Source organism: Cetorhinus maximus, chromosome 10, assembly GCF_964194155.1.
Source record: "Cetorhinus maximus chromosome 10, sCetMax3.hap1.1, whole genome shotgun sequence".
NCBI classification, from domain to species: Eukaryota; Metazoa; Chordata; class Chondrichthyes; order Lamniformes; family Cetorhinidae; genus Cetorhinus; species Cetorhinus maximus.
The window spans coordinates 54513477-54541039 of NC_135888.1; the positions used below are offsets into that span (position 1 = coordinate 54513477).

The following is a 27563-nucleotide window of genomic DNA, read 5'->3' on the forward strand; positions in this document are numbered from 1 at the left end:
TTCATTGGTTAAGGAGATACACATTGCTTGCCCTGTTTCCATCGCTGTTATCAGCTCGCACCTATGGTAACTTTGTGGGAAAAAATTTTCTGAGTTGAAGAGTGCAAAAAGAATAACTAATGATAGATACCATTCAATGCCCTGCTGCAGCAAGTTCTGTCCCAATATAAAAACATAAGAAATAGGAGCAAGAGTAGGCCATTCGGCCCCTCGAGCCTGCCCTGCCATTCAATAAGATCATGGCTAATCTGCTGCAGGCCTCAACTCCTCTTTCGTGCCAGTTTCTCATAGCCCTCAACTCCCCGATAGTTTAAAAAATCTATCTACCTCCTCTTTAAATACTTTCAATGATCTAGCCTCCACAACTCCCTGGGGTAGAGAATTCCAGATATTCACTACCCTCTGAGAGAAGAAATTCCTCCGCATCTCAGTTTTAAATGAGCGTCCCCTTATTCTGTAACTATGTCCCCTTGTTTGAGATGTTGAGAAACACCTTCTCAACATCTACCCTGTCAAGCCCCCTCAGAATCTTTTACGTTTCAATAAGATCACCCCTCATTCTTCTAAACTCTAATGAATAAAGGCCAAATCTGTTTTGCCGTTCTTGATAAGTCAACCCCTTCATCCCAGAAAATCAGCCTGGTGAATCTCTTTTAAACTGCCTCCAATGCCAGTATATCCTTTGTTAAATATGGGGACCAAAGCTGTACACAGTACTCCAGGTGCGGCCTCACCAACACCTTGTACAGTTGGAATAAGATTTCCCTATTTTTAAACTCCAACCCCCTAGTATTATAGGCTAAAATTCCATTTGCCTTCCTAATTACTTGCTGCACCTGCATACTAACTTTTTGTGTTTCATGCTCAAGAACACCTGGATCCCTCTGTGCTGCACTTTTTTGGAGTCTCCCTCCTTTAAGTAATAGCCTGCATTTGGTTCTTCCTTCAAAAACACATGACCTCACACTTTCCTACATTAAACTCCATCTGACAAGTTTTTGCCCACTCACTCAACCTATCTATATCCTTTGCAGATTCCTTATGTCCTCATCACAACATTCCTTCCCATCTATTTTTGTAGCGCGAGCAAATTTGGGTACATTACACTCCGCCCCCTCCTCCAAGTCATCAATATAGATAGTAAATAATTGGGACCCTAGGACTTATCCTTGTGGCACTCCACTAGTTACGTCTTTCCAACCTGAAAAAGGCCTATTAATCCCGACTCTCTGTCTTCTGTGTGTTAACCAATCCTCAATCCATGCTAATACATTGCCCCCAATACCATGAGCCCCTATCTTGTGCAATAACCTTTTATGTGGCACCTTATTGAATGCCTTCTGAAAATCCAAATACACTACATCTACCAGTTCTCCTTTATCAACTCTGCTTATATCCTCAAAGAACTCTAGCAAATTTGGCAAACATGATTTCCCTTTCACAAAACCATGTTGACTCTGTTTGATTGTGTTAAGCTTTTCTAAATGTCCTGCTATTTCTTTTTTAATAATGCATTTTCTCAACTACAGATGTTAGGCTGACTGGCCTATAGTTTCCTGCTTTTTGTCTACCTCCCTTCTTGAACAGGGGCGTATAATTAGTGGTTTTCCAATTCACTGGGACTCTCCCAGAATCCTTTGAGTTCTGGAATATTTCAACCAATGCCCCCACTATCTCTGCAGCCGCTTCCTTTAAAACCCTTGGATGCAGGCCATCAGGTCCTGGCGACTTGTCTGCCTTTAGTCCCAATATATCATGAAGCCAATCGAAACGATGAGCCATAACTTGCTGTGGCAGGTCTCACGTGTTCACACACTCACACACGCAGATGCACAAACACACATACTCACCGACATGCGCGCGCGCGCACACACACACACACACACACACTTACACACTTTCTCTCTCCCCTGATACTGTTCATGAAGAGGCTAATAATATACTAAAGTCTGATGCCTGATCCATGACAGGAAGTAAGTGCAACACTTAAAGAAAGTGTGTGCCATACACAGGCATATAATATAATAGAACCTTGGTATAACAAACCTTTGTAACTCATTTCCCTGCTGGAAGTTTCACTTATACATATGCCTGCCTCAGTAAAAAGAACTATCTAGTCAGTCCTGGCAATGGCTGCATTTCCAAGGTTTAATTGTGCGCATGTTGAAGATTGGACAATGACCCAGACTTTCCTGTCAAGATAACAAATGCTAATGGCATTCACCCATGTTTATACACAAATGGTACCGCAACTTCAAGCGAGGATCAGATGTATGATTAAACTCAAAAAAATCCAAAACTTGCTGCCCCAGTTTTGAGGCTGGGCTGTTAGCTTCACAAAATTAACACCTCACTGTGTGACTCACCATTGAAATGTATTGAATGGTGTGAAGTTGCTGTATTTATGCAGTAGATACATAGATTATGCAGTAGATAAGCTTGCCACAGAAAGCTAAGTCTTGTACATTTCAGTCTAATTATGATATCAATGAAGTGAGTGTTTATTACTATCAGTCAACTTTTCCCACACTGAAAATTAACTATTACAAGTGTGGAGTCTCATTCCTTCAGGTTTCAAATTGTTGGAAAATTTATAAATGCAAAATTTATTTTTATCTTTCCCTTTCTGTCTTTTTTTTCTGTCTTAATCCAATCTCCTTTCCCTCTCTTTACTTCTCTTTCTGTATCAGATTTGACATTGGATTCATCCATTGTAAAGAACATATTTTTATTTTTTCTTGGACTGTGACTTTAAGATTGGACTGTGGCTTTAAAAACTACCATGGCTGCAGTTTAAAAGAGAGGTTCACTGGAGCGGGAAGAAGATATTCTACAATGTTGCCATCCCCTGGAACAGTGTGTGCCAGGTTGGTCAGAATGATGCTGGAAAGGAGTCCTGAGGCAGAAATTTACCCTTGACAGGGGTGCTCGGGTGGGGCCGGACGGCAGCGCACCACAATTTTATGTGGGCGAGCCAATTAAGGCCCGCCCAGTGTGAGATGTGGCCTTTGAATGAACACGAAGGGACGGGCAGGGACTTAACGTCTGCTGGGTCCAATAGTGGCCCGAAAACCGATTCAAATGTGGCCTCAGCAGCCCCTAGAAGGCTGCCACTGAAGGAAGTGGAGGTCGCATGCATGGATGCCACAACGTTTGGACACAGCAAGCGGGACGGCAGGTCAGCGGGGCAGTTGGCCCCGCATTTTTCGGATGAGTGCATTGCTGCCTTCCTGGAGGAGGTAGCAGCCAGGAGAGAAACGCTTGTCCCCAGGGACAGGAGGAGGAGCCACCCCCCACCTCACTTAAAAGGCCTGGGAGGAGTTGGCATCCAGGGTCAGCAGCCACAACATGGTGAGGTACACATGGGTCCAGTGTCGGAAGTGCTTTAATGATCTCCTGCGATCGGGAAGGCTGAGTACCGTGTTGGCATGGGTCACTTTGCAGGACAGGTAAGAGCTGCCCATCCCCCCGTGGACCTCAGAGGTGCTACAGTGCGAGTGGCAAACGTCATTGAGGCAGGATTTGGCTAAGGAGGTGAACCCTGGCTGCTTGGAAGAGTGCCTTGCGGCTCCAGGGTCACGAATCGCTGAGCCCTGCAAGGTGCTCCTCAGGTGGGATTGGCCAGGCTGCAATGACATTGCAGGCAGAGGTTGCAGTAATCAATGCTTCTCTGTCCTTCCAGGAGAAAACATCCCATAACAATGCAGAGAGGTCACGGACTGGCGGGGGTCCCCCACACCACCTCATCCTCAGTAGATACGAGCAGGAGTCCCTGGAGCTGAAGAGGCTCCATGCATCTTGGTCAAGCGGCCGCGGTGAAGTTGGGGCGTTAGAGTGGGGTAAGAGTGCAGTGCACTGAGGTGAGAATGTGGTTCTTTGCAACCATTGTAGTGTAGCCTGTATACTGATATGAGCCTCAGACCTGGTGCCCATTGATAATGGAAAGAAGAGGGCACCACGTTGCAGATCTCTGTCTCATCAGGATGCCAGGCATGCACACTGACAGTCTAATGAGTTAAACTAATAACATGTCCTTCTTCTCCCTTTTAGGCTCACCAGCAGCCCTTCGTTCTGAGGAGCCTGAAGGCCCACCCCTGACCCCTGAGGATCAGCATGCTGAGCACGCACCAGCATCACACCCTCTCTGTCAAGCAGGCACCAGCACAGATACAAGCACCTCAGTGGGCATAATATCAGCATCTAGTATCTCGGTGCACATTGGGAAGGGCACTTCTCACTCGCTTGAGGTGCAGGCGGGGGCAGAGAGTGCCCAGGGCACCGGCAATGGGAGGACTACTGGGGACCAGGGCAGTGCTCAGTCGATGGCTGCTGATGGGCCTCTGGAGTCATCCCTGAGGCAGCAGCTGCTGCATGTCCAACAGGGTATGTGGAAGGATCTGGCGGATATAGATAAGGGAATGCATGCCATGGTCTCCGTGATGAAGGAGTCCATGTGGTGCATAAGTGCTGTGTTGACCCTCATGGCCGAGTGCAATGCCCCCTCCATGGAGAGAGTGGCGACTCTCATGGATAGGCCCCTCTAGGGACTCAATCAGGGGTTCCTGGGGATGCGCTCGGACCTGCAAACACTCACCGGCCATGACCTCAGTTGGGCAGATCTCAGTGTGGGAGGTGGATTGGGCACCCAATATCCCAGCTGGGTGCTTGTCCATCAATGGTGAGCAGGGAGGTCCAGAGCGACCTGATGTTGGCGCATGAGCTGCTTGTCGTCTCTGCGGGCTCGTCTCAGGGCGCTCTGGATGATGGCAGCAGCTCCTCTGCCCCTCTGCCAGTGACCGTGGCATCTGATGAGGCTGCGGTGACTGAGGAGGTGCCAGCCTTGGCACTGGCTGCTCCCTCCCAGGCAGGGCCAGCACAGGCTCCACGGGCTAGAGGATACCCTCCAAGGTCATCAAGGCCAACAAGACAGCTGAGTGGGCAGGCTGTCTCCAAAGCCGTTGCCAGAGACGGGGGAGCACCTAGACAGAGCACTCGCAAGCAAAAACTTAAAGCACCTTAAACATAACACGGCTTGATCACAGGTGATATTTGTTTCCCTCATTTTTCTGTTTTCTTTCAATGGTGTGATGTAAAACACCGGTCGATGTTAATTTCTGCTATGTTTGTCATTCAGAAGGAAACGAGATTTTTTTTTGAAACTGGATGCTTCATTTGTTCTGTAGGTGCAGGGTAAGGCATGATGTTATGATGGACATGTGACTCCTTACACAATGTGCCACTGCAATATAGTTTATGTTGTTGACCAAGGAAATGTTCCTATCAGGGATTGAATATGGAGCCTGCAGCCCTGGCATGTGATGGTGGCTATTATTTGGTAGGCTAGCTGAAGGAGTGTTGGATCAAAGCTCCCCAGGTGTCCCTGCCTCCCTGGAGGTTGCCCAGGTCAGCGTCTATGCCCTCAGCATTCTCCTCACCATGCTTGTCCTCGGACTCACAACTGGGCTCATCATCTGTTACCTGTGCAGCTGCGTCAAGATCATCTTCCTCCACTGTGTCCCCCACTTTCCAGCACCAGATTGTGTAGACCACAGCCTGCAACCGCTATCAGTGACACATGATCTGTGGGGTATTGCAGTGCACCCCCTGAAGGGTCCAGGCATCGGAAGCGCACCTTGAGAAGACCAATGGTTCTCTCTACCACCACCCTTGTGGAAGCATGGCGCCTGTTGTACCGCCGCTCAGCCTCTGTTCTTGGAAGGCAAAGAGACATCATGAGCCACCTTCTGAGCAGACAGCCCTAGTCACCCAGCAGCCATTCATCCAGTCAGGCTGGAGCACTGAAGAACCTCAGCACCTGGGAGTGTCTCAGGATGTAATCGTCATGGGAGCTGCCAGGGTACCTTGCACAGACTTGCAGAACCTGCATCCTGTGGTCACACACTATCTGCACGTTCATGGAGTGGAATCCCTTCCTGTTGATGAAGGCTCCCGGCTCACCAGCTGGCTCCTTGGTGGTCACGTGTGCAGTTGATTGCACCCTGGATACGGGGAACCCCAGCAATCACTGCAAAGCCTCTGGCTCGCTCTGCCTGGCTGGCCTCGTCTGTATGGTAATGAATGAAAGTCAATGCACGCCTGAACAGAGCTTCTGTCACCAGTTTGATGCAACTGTGGACAGCTGATTGGGAGACTCCACACAGATCCCCAACTGAGCCTTGGAAGGAGCTGGAGGCATAGAAGTTTAGAGCCACTGGCATGGGGTGTCCACCCACACAATCAGAGCTGATCTCAGGGCTGATCCCCTGACAGATGGAGGTCACTATCTCCTTTGAGAGACGGAGCCTGCTTCGGCATTGCACCTCAGACATATTGAGGTAGCTGCATCGCCGCCTGTAAATCCTGGCAGCAGGATAATGACGTCTTCTGCGGCCTCTTCCACCTTGGCCTTCCTGTCAGCCCTGTGCCCCTTGTGCTTGCGCCATAGGTCGCTCCCCTGAAAGCTGAATAGGGACACCTGGCCTCCTCCCCCTTCTGGCCCTCTCTTCCTCTTCAGAGGAGGTGCCTCCGGGGGAGACCACAATCCCCATTACCAAGGTAAGGGAAGGCTGTCTGATACCTGGAAGGCCCAATGTGGTTTGAATCCTCTGGGGGCCTGAAAGACAACACTGAGTCCTGAACTGAAGCCTTTAAATGCTCTGAATGCAGCGCTGAAGTGAAATGAAGCTGTCCTGTTCACAGAAGCAAGCGGCAGCAAGTAATATCCAAAATTACTCAATATTCGCTTTGTGAAGCCCACTGACCCCTCTTATCCCACCTGTGGATGAGGTTTTGCAAATTGTGGCCTGCCCATTTTGCCCATGCGATGGCCTGAAAATCGCACGGGCTACGTAAACTTGGAGTCAATTGGTCTCTCAAGGGCCTAAACTGGCCACTTAATTAATGGCGGGTGCGCCTCCTCATCACGCGCCCACCTAGCGAAATATCATGAGACGCTCGTCTGACGTCAGTGTGCTTTATTTCACGAATGACGTGTCAGGCGCGCGCCTGCACGCCAAGGGTAAAATTCTGCCCCTGGTTTAAGAGGGAACTGCCTAGCGAAGGCGTTTTGATTGGCTCCTGACCAAGTGGCCAGGTTCTGCGTGAGGCTAGTGCAGTTGATCAGCTCCTAGACTGAAAAGAGGAAAGACCTGAAACCTCTCTCTCCTGTAACAAAAATAAAAATACCAGGAAAAACTCAGCAGGTCTGACAGCATCTGCGGAGAGGAACACAGTTAACGTTTCGAGTCCGTATGACTCTTCAACAGAACTAAGGAAAAATAGAAAAGAGGTGAAATATAAGCTGGTTTAAGGGGGGGTGGGACAAGTAGAGCTGGATAGAGGGCCAGTGATAGGTGGAGATAGCCAAAAGATGTCATAGACAAAAGGACAATGGTGTTGAAGGTGGTGATATTATTTAAGGAATGTGCTAATAGGTGACATTAAGGGTAGAAAGCAGGACGAGTAAAGTACAGATAGCCCTAGTGGGGCTGGGGTGGGGGGAAGGAATCGAAATAGGCTAAAAGGTAGAGATAAAACAATGGATGGAAATACATTTAAAAATAATGGAAATAGGTGGGAAAAGAAAAATCCAGATAAATTATTGGAAAAAAGGGGAATCGGAAAGGGGGTGGGGATGGAGGAGAGAGTTCATGATCTAAAATTGTTGAACTCAATATTCAGTCCGGAAGGCTGTAAAGTGCCTAGTCGGAAGATGAGGTGCTGTTCCTCCAGTTTGCGTTGAGCTTCACTGGAACATTGCAGCAGGCCAAGGACGGACATGTGGGCATGAGAGCAGGGTGGAGTGTTGAAATTGCAAGTGACAGGGAGGTCTGGGTCATGCTTGCGGACAGACCGAAGGTGTTCCGCAAAGCGGTCACCCAGTCTGTGTTTGGTCTCTCCAATGTAGAGGAAACCGCATTGGGAGCAGCAAATGCGGTAGACTAAATTGAGGGAAGTGCAAGTGAAATACTGCTTCACTTGAAAGGAGTGTTTGGGCCCTTGGACGGTAAGGAGAGGGGAAGTAAAGGGGCAGGTGTTGCACCTTCTGTGGTTGCATGGGAAAGTGCCGTGGGAGGGGGTTGAGGTGTAGGGGGTGATGGAGGAGTGGACCAAGGTGCTCCGGAGGTAGCTTTTCTCTCTCTCCTGTGTTTTGTAAGACTCTGGTAATCCTGCCATAGTAGCTAGCTGGCTATTCCTCACATCGCTGTATCATGCTTTCTTTGAGAAACCCCTGTCAGGAAGAAAAGGGGGAAAATCGCCAGTAGAGACATTAAAAGCAAGTTTCAACCAGAGAACCACGGACTGCAAGTGCTGGGAGACCACCTCATGTCAGCCACAACAACCTGCAAGGAATTTGGAAGAAAGCAATCAAAGTCAACCCATCTAATCCTGAACTCCAGATTGGTGCTATTGAACTGTTTTATCTCACCCTTAAAATATATGTTTTGTACGTCTTATATGTGCGCGTTTGTGTACAGGGGTTAAGAAGGGGTAGAGTTTAAAATATAGCGTTAAAAGTTAGCAGTTCATACTCCTTTCTTTTGCCACTGGTTAATGACGATTTGTTTAATAAACAGTTATTTACTTATTAAGTTTACAAACCTGGTGCTTGTATTCTGTTAACCTAAATTAAACAGTTAGGTAAAATTGGGGCAACCTGGTCGTCTTATCAAACTTTTCACACTTGTCTTGGCTCGGGGAGCAGTGGGGCTTGATACTACAGTGCACTATCCCCAGTGAGTCATGACACCAGTTTGATTTACTCTTCCTTCCCAGTCCTTGCCTGTTAATGTCACAGTCCTTTGTTCTGATTGGTTAAGGAGATATCTTTTTGGTTGCCCGATTCATTCAGGTCCCAGCTGCCCTGTTTCTCTCAGCTCATACTTTCAGCAACTTGCCATGCAAAAAATTAAAAATCAAACATGCAAGGGCAAGTCTAGCAATCAGCAGATTTCACGAGAGTGCGTATATGAAAGAGTGAGTGTGTGTATGTCTCAGTTTGTGAATGTGTGTGTTTGTGCCTATGTAAGTAAATATAATAATCAGCCTGGACAAAGGATTGAACCAAGTACCTCCCTGGTCTGTGTGGCACAGTACTACACTGGACAGTGCATGCACTCGTGCAAATAGAATTCTCAATGGTTTTCCATACAGTATCCCATGGCAAAGATCTGAAGCAGAGCCTTGTGTTAATGTTTTATTCTGTGTTTTCCATTTATCAGTTCCTGTGGGTTCAAGACAATAATATCCAGACACTTAGGTGGCAGCTGTGATCATCAATCAGCTGGTGGGATTTTGACGGCTGCTTTCACCCTCCCTGACTATTTTCACCATATTGCTTTAAAAACAGTTCTCTTCTGTCCCACGCTCACATTATCTGATCAGGTAGATTGCAGTCTCTGATGTTCAAACACTGATGTTATTTTCCAGAACCTCTGCACTTACATTACATGACCCTCTTGTTCCTTTTCACAAACCAGCTGTTCATTTGCTGAACTCCGTTCATTGATGCTGGACATTTTGTTTTTTGTGCTCCTTAGGATAAGGTTTGGCAGTGCTGAGGTTAGCATACTCTATTCCAGGCACCCAGTGCTTGAATCAAGCACACCCAGCACAGTTAGATGCAGTGTAACTTTAACTGTGTGTATCAGCCCTAACTCAGAAGAGAGGCTCCAGCTGCACTTATGTGACATTCTTCTGTTATCTACACCAGCCATCTTATGACCTGTCTGAGTGAGATTACCAGTTTAGTGTCATTTTGTACCGAGCTAAATACAGTTTTGTGCTTTGGGCACAGGATATATGTTTCTGGTGAAAAATGTAAAATATTTTTTGAATTATAAAATAATAGAAGGTTAGAGGCTGAATTGGATATAATTAATACCTCGATAAAAACAAAAAGCTAAAAGCTACTGCGGATGCTGGAAATCCAAAACAAAAACAGAATTACCTGGAAAAACTGCTGAGTTTTTCCAGGTAATTCTGTTATAATTAATACCTCATTGGTCCAAAACTAGTTCATAACTGCATAAACATTACTGAACAGCTATCACTGTACAATTAATGTACTGCTATATAAAAAGAAATAAGCTCCTATGATTAGCAAAATAAACAAATGAAATATTGTAATATAAAAGCAAAACACTGCGGATGCTGGAAATCTGAAACAAAATCAGAAAATGCTGGGAAAACTCAGCAGGTCTGGCAGCATCTGTGGAGAGAGAAACAGAGTTAATGTTTGAAATATTGTGTAATGGTAAAGCACAGAGTAGAAAGTCCCAGCCTCTAATCAATTGAGTGATGTGAGCCAGGGTATCAGCTGAAATCAATGGCTAGCTTCAGCAGGATTGGGATAGGACAAAATCTGCTTGGGTCTCATAGGAGCATTGGAACAGGAGCAGGTTGTTCAAACCATGAGCCGGTTCAGCCATTCAATCAGATCATGGTTGATCTGTATCTTCACCCCACTTTTGGTTCCATATCCCTTAAAATCTTTCAAGTTTCCACTCCTAACAGCTATTCGGGGTTTCATGGTTGAAAATACCCACATGTGAGACATGATATCCTCCAGGGTTCGATAGACTGCTGACATTCACTCCTTTCATAGATTGTTACAGCATAGAACGTTCATTAGGCCTAGAAGGATTTAAAATTGATAAGGAGGAGGTATTGGACAAGCTGTCAGTACTTAAAGTTGATAAGGCACCAGGACCGGATGAGATGCATCCAAGAATATTGAAGGAAGTGAGAGTGGAAATTGCAGAGGTACTGGCAATAACCTTTCAATGTTCCCTGGATTCGGGGGAGGTGCCGGAGGACTGGACAATTGCAAACATTACGCCCTTGTTCACAAAAGGTTGTAAAGATCTGCCTTGCAATTATAGACCAGTCAGTTTAACTTCAGTGGTGGGGAAACTTTAAAAACAATTACCCGGGATTTAATTAATAGTCACATGGAAAAATGTGGACTGATTCGGAAGAGTCAGCATGGATTTGTTAAAGAAAATCATGTCTAACTAACTTGCTAGAGTTTTTTGAAGAGGTAACAGAGATGGTAGATGAGGGCAAGGCCGTTGATGTGGTGTATATGGACTTCCAAAAGGCGTTCAATACAGTGCCACACAACAGACTTGTGAGGAAAGTTATAGGTCATGGAATAAAAGGGACAGTAGCAACGTGGATACAAAATTGACTGGGGGATAGGAAACTGAGAGTAGTGGTTTAATGGATATTTTTCGGGCTGGAAGAAGGTTTGTAGTGGAGTTCCCCAGAAGTCGGTATTGGCACCCTTGCTTTTCCTGATATATATATAAATGATCTAGATCTTGTTGTGCAGGGAACAATTTCAAAGTTTGTTGATGACACAAAACTTGGGAGGATTGTAAATGGTGAGGAGGACAGCATAGAACTTCAAAAGGACATTAACACATTGGTAGAGTGGGCAGATGAAGGCGATCATAATGCCATTGAACGTCATGGGGCAATGGTTAGATACTCTCTAATTGGAGATAGTCATTGCTTGTCACTTGTGTGCCGGCAATGTTACTTGCCACTTGTCAGCCCAAGCCTGGATATCATCCAGATCTTGTAGTACTTGAACATAAGAAATAGGAGCAGGAGTAGGTCATTCGGCCCCTCAAGCCTGCCCTACCATTCAGCAAGATGATGGATGATCTGCCCCAGGCCTCAACTCCACTTTCGTGCCAGCTCCTCATAGCCCTCAAATCCCCGATATTTCAAAAATCTATCTACCTCCTCTTTAAAGACTCTCAGTGATGTAGCCTCCACAACTCTCTGGGGCAGAGAGTTCCAGACATTCATTCCAGACAGAGAAGAAATTCCTTCGCATCTCAATTTTAAACGAGTGTCCCCTTATTCTGTAACTATGTCCCCTAGTTTGACATTCCCCCACTAGTGAGAGCTGTATTGTATTGTTAAAAGTTCTTTTTCACTTCCATACAGCTCCTGTGGTCTACCCATGGCGAATAATGGCTATGGAGGTGGCATGGAGGGTCTGAGGGCCAGGGGGTGGGGGGGAGGCACGGTGCATGAGGTGAGGTCCAGAGAGCATGACAGTTTCAGAAGCAACTAAGACAAAGTCCCAGAAAAGCAAGGTTGGCCTTCTAACCAGCCCACCTTGGCACTCCATGCTCCCAGCAGCACCTACGCTTCGCTTCCAAGATCATGGGCTTCAGTGTACTGCTGCCACTACAGTGTAGTCACATATCAGACTCTGTGCAGCTTCCCAATCACTTGTGTATGAACATGGTCAGGGAAGATGATGACGTAGTGGTAATGCCACTAAACTAGTAATCCAGTGGCCCAGGCTAATGGTTTGTGGAATGGGCTCAAATCCCACCACTACAGCTGGTGGAATTTACATTCAATTAATAAACCTGGAATATAAAGCTAGTCTCAGTGACCATGGAACTATCATCGATTGCCTTAAAGACCCATCTGGTTCATTAATGTCCTTTAGAAAATCTATTGCCCTTACCCCAGTCTGGCCCACATGTGACTCCAGACCCACAGCAATGTAGTTGACTCCTAACTGTCTTCTGAAATGTTCTGTTAAAGGGCAATGAAGAATGGGCAACAAATGCACCCACATCCCATGAAAGAATAAAGGAAAAAAGCGACCGGTAGGTTCCATGTTAATAAGTAATGAGCAAGCTGTAGATAATTGTCTCATAGTTAGGGGTCATTTATCTCGCATTGATTATCATATGATCAAATTCAATGAAATTTCATTTGATAAGGAGAAACCATAGTTATTAAGATTCTATGGATGGAATTTTACGCTGACAGGATTTTGTGGTCCCGCCAAACTCAATGAACTTTTGAATGGCTTGGCGCATTTTATGGCCCCGCCCCCGCTGCGATAGGGCCATAAAATTCTGCCCTATATTTTGGTAAAGCAAAAGTTAACGGGATAAATCAGAGACTGAATACAGCAAACTGGTCAAAACTGCTTTCAGGTAAATTTACAGATGAAAGGCGGGAGGTGTTCATAAAAAAATTTAGCTTAAGGACCAATATAAATCCCTTCAGAGGAAAGAGTTCTATTTACCAAATTAAACAGCCAGGTCAACAACAGAGGGCTAGCACAAAACTAAAAGAAGGAACATATAAAAGTACAAAGAATAATATAGATCCAAGCAACTGGGAGAGTCATAAAGAATAACAAAAAGGAAAAATACTAAGAGCTGGAGGAAGAGAATACGAAAAGAAATTTATGAGGGACACAATAATTTTATAATTATATTAGAAGAAAAAGGGTAATCAGGGTAATGTTAGCTCTTTAAAAACAGAAGTGGGTAATAACAACAACATGTATTTATGTAGCACCTTACATGTAATAACGAAATGACATACTTTTTGAACAATTACTTTGTTTCAGACTTCACAGTAGAGGAAGGTAACATAACTGACATTGAAAGGATATTAATAATGAAGCAACAACTTTGAGCCACTCCAGTCCACTGGTGAAGGGGTCCACTTTAAACACATGGTAGACGAACAGCATTGGATTGGATTTTTTGGCCCTGGTTATTCCTTAATGTGTCTCACACAGATATCCAGGCTACATCTCTATCCTCCAGCGTGCCATTGAGCTGTGGTACCGTGAGCCTTCATGTACAACACCTATCCTGAAACTGATGGCTGAACTTGTTCACAACAGGTGAGTAACCGTGTTTGGGAGTATTCATCTTTCACTGGAAATTTTTTTAAATGCCCAGCTGGTCACTCCTGCATCTGAGAAAAAGGTTAACATCCTTTATCCAAAGATCCCTAAGACAACACCTGTTGTTCCATTTCAAACTCTGCCAACATTTTCTGTTTTTACTTCAGATTTCTAGCATTTTTCAAGTTCCTCTTTACTAGCTCGCCATTCTCAGAACTCAAGAATATATGTTTTCCTCCCTCCCCCGCCAACTAACGCACAATGAACTTCCCCCAGCACTGTCCTGGGGCAGTGGAAATTATTAGATTGTTTTGAAAGACAAATAAACAAGTCAGAACAGCCACTGTTCCTGCTTTTCCCAGTTCCCCAGTACAGTAGAGACATTGGAGGGGATTGTAACAGGCAAGTGGAGGTGGATTTGGGTGCGTGCGTGTGGGGGGTGACATCCAATCAGAATCCAGAAATAATCCCACTCACTTCTGGGTTGCCCCCAAGTGAACATAGGAAATAGTAGGCCATTCAGCCCTTCGAGCATGGTCCACCATTCAACTAGACCATGCCTCATCTTCTACCTCAATGCCATTTTCCCGCACTATCCCCATAGCCCTTGACATCTTTAATGTCTAGAAACATAGACTTAAACATACTCAATGACTGAGCCTTCACAGCCCTCGGGGGTAGAGAATTCTAAAGAATTGTCCAGGTTCATCAAAGATTATCGGGACTGGCGGAATGTGGAGTTGAGGCCACAATTAGAGATGCCATGATCTTATTGAATGGTCGAGCAGGCTCAAGAGGCCAAATGGCCTACTCCTGCTCCTAATCATACGAATTATGTACCACCCTCCGAATGGACAAATTCCTCCTCACCTCAGCGAGTTTGAAGGTGTGCGGTAAACCCCCGAACAGCTGTCAGGCAAGTAAGTAAATTATATGAACAGCAAATTATGTGTCTCTTTAACTCTGCATTATGGCTTTAACAGTAGGCAGACCTACTTCCCAAACTGTCAGTAACTTGTCAGGATCAGCCAGTTGAGTGTACAGTGGGGAGAGCTTCTTCAGTGAAACTGACAGGCTGGCAAGACTGGCCGGAATTTTCCTGCCCTGTTGGCATCAGGTGTCATGGGGGTGGGGCGTGTGGGTTGGGTGGGCAAGACAACATGGCAAGACTGCCAAAAATCAGTTTCACGTCATCGTGAAACCAGTTTGCGATTGTCCGCTCCACCCGTCAGTGGCGGGCCACATTTCCCACTGCTGCACGTTGGGAACGTAATTTCAACTCTTTGTATCTCATTAGAAGCCCAGCTCGCCTGAATCACCCGCTCACGCTGGATCATTTGGGCACGTCGGTGTGATTGCATGCCAACATGTTTCACAATTGTACATAAGCAACGTGCACCTGGCGAGCTGCACTTCTCTTGGGTCTTCGAGGCTAGCTTCAGGCAGCACTCGCGGTCATCAGCACCAGGCATCTCACTCACTGCCAGCTCAAGGGACATCACCACTCACTCTCTTACACACACCCTCACATCTCCATCTGGCCTCAGCTCCTCTGGAGACTGCCTCCTCAGCCCTCACCATCTTGCAAAATTCAAAATATGCCCCCACACACACCCTGGGATACTCCACTTCCCCAGTATAGCTCTTGCCCTGCAACGTCTTCCCTTGCTTAAGGTCACTTCTCCCCCTTCCCCAAGCAAGCCCTAGCCCTGCAGCCATTGAAAAGCCATCCCCACCTTATGGCCGACCTCTTGTGTGCAGCATTGGCACTGACCACCTCTGCATTGATCCCATGGGGATAACTCAGTGACAGGATGTTCCCAGGTTCAGTCCTCTGTCTGTCCAGAGCTGGCTGGTCTCAGCTGATGATAGCCATCAGGAATGCTACAATTAGTCTAAGTACCCTTGTATTATCAGGGATAGATCAGCCAAGGTTCCTGTTTTTTTCTTCATCCTGAGAGCTGTGCTTGGAAGTACTGGGTTGTGAATGTAGCCCAACTGTGGTGCTCCCTGCTGACACTCATAGCTGAGGCTCACATACAAATAGCTCCTTGGAGGTGATCGGGGCCCATTGAGTGTATCCCAGGAAGGAGAGGCGGGAAGAAAATTAGTGGAGAAAAATTGGTGGGAAGCAAATTACTTTAGAAAAAGCTACTTAATAACAGCAATAATTCAGCAGCCTAGGTCAAATGGCAGCCTTAAAGCAGCATAGATCAGTCCTGTTGTAAAATTAGACTGTCACTAATGTTTTGAGTTTGACCTTCTTGTCAGGGTACCTGGTAATATTCTCCCTGATCTTGCAGCACTGATCCCACAGCTTTCCATCTCATCCCTCAATCCATTGTTTCCGTAGAAGACATAAGAGAGTTATTAAAAATAATAAATCTCTGATGTTTTCCATGGAAACAGTGGAATGAGAGGTCACATCACAGAGTCCATAAGTCTTACTGTAAGACGGTCTGGAGTCTAACCAGCTTCCTCTGTGAAAGGGCTGTAAAATGAAAGACCACAGTGACAGTGCAAGAGGAGTAATCTTTCATCCCAAAGTAAACCCAGGATAGATTTCTGTGCATCTGATTAAATTATATGTGTAATTTAATCTTGGCATATTGTAGAAGTTTTAAAACTTTATGATTGCGTGAATTTACAGCACAAGGTGGCAATTCAGCCCATTATCCTTTAAAATTCCTTTTTCAAATATTTATCTCTTTCCCTTTTTAAAGCTGTTACGTATTTTGCCACCACCACCACCACACTAATATAGGTAGGACATTCTTAGTATGAATAGTACATTTCACTGGATGACAAATTTGGCCTTGCGGCCTGGCTGCCCATTATATATCCTGCCTGATTTAGCCTTTCATTGGCACTAGTTGGATAAAAATGTCAGGACAGAGCGTAACAGGTGGCCAATCTGTTACTCCAAATCCTGTGCATCTCCCCCTCCATTTCGAACAAACCCCTACACCAGTGGCTCTCAAACTTTTTTTGTCCATGGACCATTTAGGCAGGGCAAGAGTCACCATGGAACACCGACCAGTCCTACCCCACCCACTTTTACTTGCCACCACAAAAAAAACTCATCAGAATTAATAGGAAGAATGGCTATAGCCTATACATTTAGGCTATAAATTAGCTAAAATATTTCACTGCTTTTTCACTATTAAATGTAATAAATTTATGTACATTAATTTTTTAATTAAATATAAGTAAATTATTAATTCATGCCAGAAACAAAATTTTTATTGAAGTGAGGTGTTTGAAAGATTGCAACGAATATGAAATTGATGATGGTACTCTGATGCTTCTGAAATAAAAACAGCCAGCACATTTTATGCCCAGGACATTTTCACATTATAAATATTAATACTACAAAAAAACTGGCTTATTTGGAACATTCTAAATATGTTATAAAATCACCACAATCTTTTTCTGAGAAACTAATACTTACATCTATATTAATCACACAAAATCAACAGGAACATAAATATTTCTAATAAAACTGCATTGTTGTTGCTTGCACTTATGATGACTTGGCCATGACTTGCCAACCAATCAGCACCCTTTTCTCCTGTAGTTTAATTGTTGTAATCGTTTGAAATTTGGCATTATTGCGTTTGTTCTGATGAGTGCAGGATGAAAAGCTTCAACAACATGTCTCTCTTTTCGGCAATATTCAAGAAAGGGCACTCATCAGATGGGATCAGGATCTAGCTCAGCTGTAGAAAGCTCTCCACTGTCAGAAAAAAAGCTTGCTGACTCGCTGTCTAAGCTCATAAGTAAGGGTGGCTACTTGAGTGGGGTGGAAGAGAGCTGTCAGTACGAGACCCATACAGTAGGAAATGATTGTTCACACAAGAATAGGGGAAGAACATTTAAGTGGGGTAGAATTCATCCATCCATCTAAAAGTTAGTCAGTTAAATTAGGGTGTATATGTGTTTTACCTTGTGTTACTAGAAGTGTTTATACAAGCTCCAGGAATCAAGATCTTTCAGCCAAGCAATCTGAGAGAAAAAAATTCTTCACAATATAAGTGATGACCATATGACTGTGGTAAACATTGCAGATACAAAATTTGCAGAGAATTCTGGCAGCATCTAGTGACATGAGCTCTGTGTGTGTGTGTGTGTGTGTGTGTGTGTGTGTGTACTAATATATAAATATACATCGACTGAACTTCTTTGGTCTTCAAAGCAAGAGATGTCTGTGCTAGGATTGATCAATTTGGGCACCTGCTGTCACCATTTAGCTCTCTCAGGCCAGCTATAATGGTACCACACAATGGTCATAGCACCGAAGGAGGCCATTCAGCCCACCCTGCCCATGCTGGCTCCCTGCAGCTAGACCTACTCCTTCATCCTTTCCCCATTGCCCAGCAATTTTTTTACTCTTCAAGTGTTTATCCAATGCCCTTTTGAAAGCTACAATTGCCTCCGCCCCGACCACACTCTCAGGCAGTGCACTGCAGATCCTAATGACATGCTACATAAAAAAGTTTTCCTCATGTCACCATTGCTTCTTTTGCCAATCTCCTTAAAACGGTGACCTAGAGTTCTCGACCCTTCTGCCAATGGGAACGGTTTCTTCTTATCTACTCTGTCTAGACCTCTCATGACTTTAAACACCTCTATCAAACCTCTTCTTAACCTTCTCTTCTCCAATCTATCCTCGTAACTGAAATTTTTCACCCTTGGATCCATTATCACAAACCTCAGCTGCACCCTCTCTAAAGTCTTCTCATTTTTTCTAAAGTTGGGTGCCCAGAATTGGACAGGTTGGCTGGGATTTTCAGTGCCCGCCAGCCTCGGGCATGTTCGGAGAAGTGAGCGGACAATATGGCGCGATCGGTTTCACAATGGCGTGAAACCAGTTTGCGATCATCCACTCAGTCCGCTGATGGTGGGCTGCATTTCCTGCCATGGGACATTGGAAACATCATTCTTATTTGTCTGCATATCATTATTAGGCCTGCCCACCAGAATCGTCGCTCCTCCCCCATTGGATTGTCCTGACGTGTTTCACAACAGCACATAAAAGGCGTGCACTTGGCAGGCTACACTTTGAGGAGAACTCAGAGGTCAGTACACAGTAACATTATGCAGCGCTCACCAGGGTCGCCTGTTGGACTTCAAGCTTGAGGCGCACGGTGGGGGAGGCAAGGGCAGCCCTGCAGTTGAGGTGACTTGGGGGGGTTGGGCTTGCAAGGGCTGCCCTGCATTATGGGTGGGGGGTAGGGTGGGAGAGGGAAGCAGCCAGGCATTAGGGACGCATTATATAAAGTGACCATTCCTCTGCAACTGAGACAGTTCAGGCACAGCCATTGATACAATTGGAGTCAGGCTTCTAGCTTATATGCCCACTCAAGCAACACAGAGGCATCAAAGTGCCACCAAATGCTCCAGAGCTTTTCACCCCTCATGCACAGACCGCAAAACAATGAGCATTTTAGTGGACTGCAGAACAGTTGGACGACCATGCCTGTCATACAATCTCCTTGCCAAAGCTCATTGTGGAGCAGTCACTGGTGGAGGCGCTCACAGCCCCTTGCAATGTCAGCATCATGTTTTGGACCAGTCTCCCCGCTGATTCAAGCTAACAGTGCTGCCTTGCACTGTGGGTTAGGAGAATGCCTGCACCTGAGCTGAGAGCATAGTATGCAGTCCAATGGGCAAAGCTGCTGCCAATCAGTTGGTGGAGGAAGGTGGGGTTTCAGGCAGCCATGCAGCACACTAATCTCAGGCCATCAAAGTGGTGGCCAGCACTCTCCGCAATGCATTAAGGGGCCTTCAGACTTAACCAAGTCAGGTTCTTAGTACACCCATGCTAACCCACATGTCTCTCTCTTTCATCTTGTAGGAGGAGCACATCAGGATCATGGAGCCTGGTGAACTAGCTGTATGCCTCATGGGAGACAGAGAGCGAAGACGACAGAGGAGAGGGTAACTGAGGCACCTGGCTGCACAGAGTGGGGAGCAGCACCCTCAGGAAGAAGGGGCAGCTGGGGCTCCCACATACACCATTGAAGAGCCACAGTGAGCCATTGCTGGTCAGTGCTTAGTGACAGCCAAGGTTTATAGATGCTGCCTTTCATTCCTGCTGATGACCGAGAACCAGTGTCGCCATAGACTGTGCATGTCTAGGGAACTGGTTGGTCACATCTGCCAACCCCTGAACGATTTGGTGACATGGAGGGCATGCACCGCCAGTGGCCGTGAAAGTGACCGTGGTGCTCTATTTCTGCATCAGTGGTTCCTTTCAGGGCTTCACAGGTGACCTCTGTGGGATCTCTGAAGCCTCCACTCACAAATGCATCCATGAGGTCACGGATGCATCTTCACGAGAGCACACAACTTTGTGCACTTCGCCCAGGACCAAGCAAACCAGGAAGCAAGTGTGATTGGATTTGCCCAGATCTTGGGTTTCCCACAGGTGCAGAGTGCCAACGACTGCGCTCATGTGGCACTCAGGTCTCCGTTACAATACGTGGTTAACTAAATCAACTGCAAGAGCTTCCATTCGCTGAATGTGCAGCTGGTGTGCGACCATCAGAAGCGCATCCTGCAGGTCTGCACACGGTTTCCAGGAAGTGTGCACAACCCCTACATTCTCAGCCAGTCACAGATCCCTGATGTATTCCAGGGTCCACAGAAGCTGCAGGGGACAAGGGCTACCTGCAGAGGCTGTGGCTGATGGCACCCCTGCGGCGGCCTCAGACTGAAGCAGAGCTACGCTATAATGAGGCTCATGCTGCAACTCGCAACTTGGTGGAGCAGACCATCAGGATGCTGAAAATGAGGTTCCAGTGCCTGGACCAGTCTGGTGGAGCCCTGCAATACAGTCCACAGAGTGTGTCATGCATCGTGGTCGTCTGCTGCGCCCTTTACAACCTGGCGCTGCAACGCGGGAGAGGAGCTGGCTGAGGAGGAGATGGAGAAGCTGGTGGTCCCCTCGGTTGAAGAGGACGCTGACGGGGATAAGGGTGAGGAGGTCCTCGAAGGCGATGATGACGGGGATGCTGCTAAATTTGTGGGGGATGATGATAACATGCAGTGAGGAGACCTATAGATCCTCACATTGCATCTGCGCACATTTGACTCCAGTCTGGCTTAGGGCACCACGCATACCCGCTGTGATAATGCTTCTGTCACGGAGCCACAGCGGAGGCCCTAATAGTTGCTCGATTGCAGGAGGATGATGACAACATGCAGTGAGGATACTCCATAGATCTTCACATAGCCTCTGAGAATATCTGACTCCTGTCTGTCCAAGGGCAGCTCGCTTGCGCTCTGTGATCAGGGTCATATCACAGAGACGCAGCCATGAAACTTTAGAAGCACCTGATCCTATGTCCGTCTTCAGCACCTGATCCCTTCAGGAGCACAGTGTGACTGGTCACAGATGCTGAAGAGATGGGGGCCAGCCCCACCTTAAAGGAGCTGAGAGCACTCAGAGAGAATGGCAGAACTCTGTGATGCCTGCCCACCACGTTCTGGCAGCAATGACCAGTGCCTCCGAGGTGCAGGCATCACTAATGTGTCCAGGAGTGTGAGGCCGGACTATCACTTTGGTCAGAAGGCTGCACAAAGCACAGGGAAGAGGCCCTGGACTGAGACACCTGCCTCTATCTTATGCAGAAAGGTTTCACATCTGAGTGACAGGAACACAGCTCATCAGAACAAGGAGACATAGGCAGGGAGACATTATTGGGAGTTTATTAACAATAGTAAACAGGATGTACAAGTGATTAATACCCGTGCCCAGGCTGTGCAACTACATCTTCTTAACTTTCCTAACCCTACCGCTATGTCTTGTTGCTCCCCAGACATCCACAGTGGAGGTGGAGGCAGCCTGCTGACTGCCAAACCCTGTTTTTGATGACCTTGGTGGGCATCCTCCGGAGGGCCGAGACTTGGAGGGCCCTGGCCTGGTTTCGAGGTCATACTATATGGCAGTGGCATCCTCCTCAGCCTGTGGAGCTGGAGCTGCTGAGGTCACAGGAAGAGCAATTCGGATGGGCTGGACACACCCGCAGTCACCTGGATGGATGGCCCTGAGGGGACACCTGCTGATCCTGCTCCCTATAGGAGCCCAAGGACCCCAGGCTGACCTCTTGAGGCGAAGGGGTAGCTAGAGTGAGATCAATCGGTCCCATATGCCTCTCGCGTACACACTCTTGGAGGCCAACTATGGCATCAGCAATGGGGTTCAGCCCGCGCAGCAGTGCAGGAGCGACATCCTGGACCAAGGTCTCCATGGCGGCCACCATCCTACCAGTGTTGACCTCGGTGCGTTGGCATGCTGGCGCTATCACCTCAGCCTGAAGACGGATGGACTCCTCCATCGTTCCTTCCAATCTGAGGAGCACACCCAACATCCCTTCCTGATGTTCCCGAGCTTGCCTTTGCAGCTCCACCAACTGTGACATGACCAAGTCCAGAGGCTCATCACCTGATTCAGACTCAGAAAATTTCTGCCCTCCAGCAGTCCTCCAAGTGCCGGGCACCTGGAAAGTCCCTCCCACTGCCTGCTGCGGATCAGACAGTGCTATGTGCTCACCAGACTGTGATCCCAAGGCTATTCTAAAGCTAGGTCCCTCTAAAGTGTTTGTCTCTGCGCCGGTGGAAGTGGATGAGTGCTGTGACGTGACTTCAAGGAGGGTGCCTCCAGATTCCTCTTCAGAGGTTTCTTCATGGCTTGATTGGAGGCTCTAGGTCATGGACTCTGTTGGCTGTTCCCCAGATGTGCTTGCAAAAGTAAGGAGAGATAATTAGTGCATGGCAGTGGCCTATGAAACAGGACATATTACTCACAGCATGGTTATCTGATGTATGTTGCACTGCTGGACCCTCACTTGGTAGAGCACCGCCGACCTCACTGTCAGCACAGGACCGGTCCAGATCTTCAGCAATTTGTACACATACATCCCAAGGTCTTTCTGTTCTTGCACCCCTTTGAATCCTGCCCTTCATTTCATTTTGCCTCTCCATGTTCTTCCTGTGAAAATGTATCATTTCACACTGCTCGCAGTAAATTCCATCTGCCATATGTCCACCCATTCTACCAGCCTGTCTGTGTCGTCTCAAAGTCTATCATTATTCTCCTCACAGTTCACAATGCTTCCAAGTTTTATGCAAATTTTGAAATTGTGTCCAGTGCACCAATTCTAGATCATTAATATATTTTCAAGAAAAGCAGTGGTCCTGGTCCCAACAATCAGCCCCACTGTATACCATCCTCCAGTTCAAGATACAACAGTTCCCCACTGTATCTTGTCACTCAGCCAACATCATACCTATGTTCAGAAATACCTGGAAAAACTCAGCAGGTCTGGCAGCATCGTGAGGACTCGAAACGTCAACTTTGTTCTTCTCCGCTGATGCTGCCAGACCTGCTGAGTTTTTCCAGGTATTTCTGTTTTTGTTTTGGATTTCCAGCATCCGCTGTTTTTTGTTTTTATCATATCTATGTTGCCAGTCTCCTTTAGTTCATGAGCTTCAACTTTGCTGATAAATTTATTTTACTCTTTTGAGTACCAATAAAATAGACTAATGAACAAATAAACTAATTAAATTGACAGCCCCTTAAAGGGGCACTGTAACAAAACAACAAAACTTTTGAAGGAAACTTAACAAATAAAATTAAGAATGCCATTTTGGGGGCTGATTGGCACTTTGTCTATAAAGTCAATATAGACTGCATCAGCAGCATTACCTTTATCAACCCTCTCTGTTACCTCATCAGATAACTTAATCAAGTTAGTCAAACACGATTTGCCTTTACCAAATGTGTGTTGGCTTTCCTGAATTAATCCATACTTATCCGAGTTAGTGTTATTTTTGTCCTGGTTCCTCATTTCTAAAAGGTTTCCCACGGCCGAAGTTAAACTGACCAGCCTCTAGTTGCTGGGTTTATCCTTGCACCTTTTTTTCAATAAGGGTGTAACATTTGCAATTCTCCAGTCCTCTGGCACAAGCCCCTGTTGTCCAAGGAGGATTGAAAGAATATTGCCAGTAGTTTGAAATTACCACCATTACATCTTTCAGTATCCTCAGATGCATCGCATCTGATCCTGATTGCAAGCAAGCCCAGCATTTATTGCCCTTCCCTGATTGTTCTTGAGAAGGTAATAGTGGCCTTTATTCTTGAACTGCAGCAGTCCTCATAGTGAAAGTACTTCTACAGTGCTCTTAAGTAGGGACTTCCAGGATTTTGACCAGCAGCGATGAATAACTACTTCACAACTTATTGTGTTGTCAGAACATCGCCAAATTCTCCACAGCCAATGTACCTTTTACTAATAAAAATGCCCCACTAGTGCTTCACAATGGTTCTTGGCTGTTTCTATATACTTCTGATTCTTTAATTTCTTTTAATTGCTCAGCTGAGATGGCATTTTACATAATAACTTCGTGATAAATGGTTGTTTTTCAGGTTGCAGGAAGGTTTGTAGTGGTGTTCCTCAGGGGTGAGTGTTGGGACCCTTGCTCTTCCTGATATATATTAATGATCTAGACTGTGGTGCGCAGGGCTAACCGCCAACTCTCCCTACCCCCTACCACCAAACATCAAACGTTTGCTTCCAGGACTGTCACTGACCTCATGTCCTTCCCTCCACAGCTTCCAACCTCATAGTCTCCCAACTCCACACAGCCCACTTCTACCTCCTTCCCAAAATCCACAAACAGGACTGTCCTGATAGACCCATCGTGTCAGCCTGTTCCTGCCCCATGGAACTAATTTCTCCCTATCTTGACTCCATTCTCTCTCCCCTTGTCCAGTCTTTTCCCACCTACATCCATGATTCCTCTGATGCTCTATATCATATCAACAATTTCCAGTTCCTTGGCCCTAACCGCCTCCTCTTTAACATGGATGTCCAATCTCTCTACACCTCCATCCCCCACCAGGACAGTCTGAGGGCTCTCTGCTTCTTCCTTGAACGGAGGCCCAAACAATCCTCATCCATCACCTCTCTCCTCCACCTGGCTGAACTTGTTCCCTCACTGAACAATTTCTCCTTTAACTTAACTCACTTTCTCCAAATAGAGGTGTGACTATGGTTACCCGCATGGGCCCCAATTTTGCCTGTCTTTTTGTGGGGTATGTGGAACATTCCTTGTTCCAGTCCTACTCAGGCCCCCTCCCACAACTCTTTTTTTGTACATCAATGACTGTATCGGTGGCACTTCATCTCTCGTCTGGACCTGGAAAAATTTACCAATTTTGCTTCCAATTTCCATCTCTCTCTCATTTTCACATGGTCCATCTCCGACAGTTCCCTTCCCTTCCATTTCTGGTGATAGACTTTCTACCAATATTCATTACAAGCCCACCAACTCCCACAGCTACCTCGACTATAACTCCTCACACCCTGCTTCCTGTAAGGACTCCATTCCATTCTCCCAGTTCCTCCACCTCCGTCACATCTGTTCCAATGATGCTACCTTCCAAACAGCACTTCTGGCATGTCTTCTTTTTTCCTTAACCGAGGGTTCCCATCCCACTGTGGTTGACAGGGCACCCAACCGTATCTGACCCATCTCCTGCACCTCTGCCCTCACCCCTTCTCCTCACCCCCAGAACCATGATAGGATTCTCCTTGTCCTCCCTTTTCACCCCACCAGTCTCCGCATTCACAGGATCATCCTCCACCATTTCCGCCAACTCCAGCATGATGCCAACACCAAACACATCTCTTTCCCCTCACACCCCGTCAGCATTCCATAGGCACCGTCCCCTCCGTGACACCCTCGCCCACTCCTCCATCACCCCCAACTCCTCATCCCCTTCCCACGGCACCTTCCCATGCAATTGCAGAAGGTGCAACACCTGCCCCTTTACCTCCTCCCTCCTCACGGTTCCAGGCCCCAAACACTCCTTTCAGGTGAAGCAGTGCTTCACTTTCACCTCCTTCAGTTTGTTCTACTGTATTCGCTGCTCCCAAAGCGGCCTTCTTTATACTGGGGAGACTAAACGCAAACTGGGTGACCACTTTGCAGAACATCTTCGCTCAGTCCACAAGCATGACCCAGACCTTCCTGTCACTTGCCATTTCAACACGCCATCTTGCTCTCATGCCCACATGTCCGTCCTTGGCCTGCTGCAATGTTCCAGTGAAGCCCATTGCAAACTGGAGGAAGAGCACCTCATCTTCCGATTAGGCACTTTGCAGCCTTTCAGACTTAACTCTTTTTTAATTCAATTTTTTAATTTTAATTTTTATTTTTTTATATATATTTTTTGATTTTTTTAATCCTTTTTCCCCAACACCCCCTCCCCCCATAGGGCCATCTGTCACTTGTTTCTATGTTGTGCTTTCACAGAACGCTGACCCTTGTGCTATTAACACATTCTGCTATCTTATCTTTATGCCACTATCAGCACCTTCTTTAGTCTCTAACACTACCATTAACACTCCCTTTGTCTTGTGTCCATGACATCTTTCTCAACGCTCCTGAGCTCCCACCTATCCCTGACCTTCTATTTTGCTCCACCTGCTCCACCCCCTCTTAAACAGTATAAAATCCATCACATTTCTACTTCTCTTTAGCTCTGAGGAAGAGTCATACGGACTCAAAACAATAACCCTGTTTTCCTCTGTCTGCAGATGCTGCCAGACCTGCTGAAATTTTCTGCATTTTCTGTTTTTATTTCAGATTTCCAGTATCTGCAGTATTTTATTTTTATCTCAGCGCAAAGCGTGATTATGGATTTAAAGCAAGGAAAATGTGATACTGGAAATCTGGAAATGAACTGAAGCGGAATATCTGTCTGAGACAGAACAACATCCTTCAAATGATCTGGAGATGGGATGGGAAATGGTTACCCAATAATTAAGACAGATAGGAAGTTTACACTGATAATTATAAGGATGGGGCCTAAATTTAACTTTTCACCGACTGTTACGTTTTACAGATGATTACAGAACACTGAGTATTCTACACTGCAATGCTTAAAACCATGTGTGGGAATCTAGGCAACAGCACTGATTGCCAATGTGTGTTTAAACCACCTTGTTTTTAAAAGTGCAGGAAGGTAGATTTATCTTAAAGATAATCTCTCCAAACTTCCACTAAAACAGTTACTTCATCCTTTTAACAATTTTACTTCAGCTTAAGAACCAGCAGCAAGTCTTCACTTTGTGGGCATTTAGCAGCAGAGGAGATATTTTCTCAGCACAATTGTACTCTAATCACCCACTGATTGATGGTATTGAACCTGTGTAGAATCTGCTGAGACTCAAGCATTCCACACCAATACAAATTCCCTGACACACACAAAATAAAGAATCCAGTGAACACCATGTTATCCATTGTGATTGACTTTACCTTCAGTATCATGCATGCCTGTTCTTCTACCTGTAACTACCTTAACATGCCCCTTCTTGAAGAAGAAGGACAGAGATTGTTGAGTGCTGCCTCTTCCATCTTTTACCTGTAGAGAGAGTTTTGTGTCCCCAGATTGGGTTTTCTTTAGTTAAAAAAAATGGAAATTTCAGCTCCTCCAGGTTTTAATGTTGGACAGATGTTTGCGGAGTGTAGTATCAGCCTTGGAATCAATGAGCAATTCGAGATACAAGTATGGCTAGGCGGAAATAATTGTTCAGAGAAATTATGCATAAAGCAATTGCACATTGTGTGTTCTTCAAAGAATTCCAGACCAATGGTTTTTAAAGCGTGCGTCTATGGGTAGGACATGGACCCAGAAAGCTGGCACTGAGCAGTGAACTATAATGGGGAATAACAAAGAACACATTGGACAAATCTTTGATACAGCAGTCAATGTAGCAATTAAAAAGTTGGAGCACTCTTGTTTGGGTTTATGTCAGTAGAGTTCCATTTAAAGAACAATGATGATAGCTGTTACTGGTGTCTGGTA

General features: G+C 46.1%; 1 protein-coding gene across 1 annotated transcript in view; it reads left to right on the plus strand.

The window, feature by feature from the left end:
- The window catches only part of LOC144685323 (ran-binding protein 17-like), a 947082-nt gene that overhangs the window by 664997 nt on the left and 254522 nt on the right, over window positions 1-27563 (plus strand). Inside the window, exon 21 of the mRNA XM_078549733.1 lies at window positions 13574-13681. Within this exon, the coding sequence (XP_078405859.1) occupies window positions 13574-13681 (108 nt within the window). The remainder of the gene's footprint in view (window positions 1-13573; window positions 13682-27563) is intronic.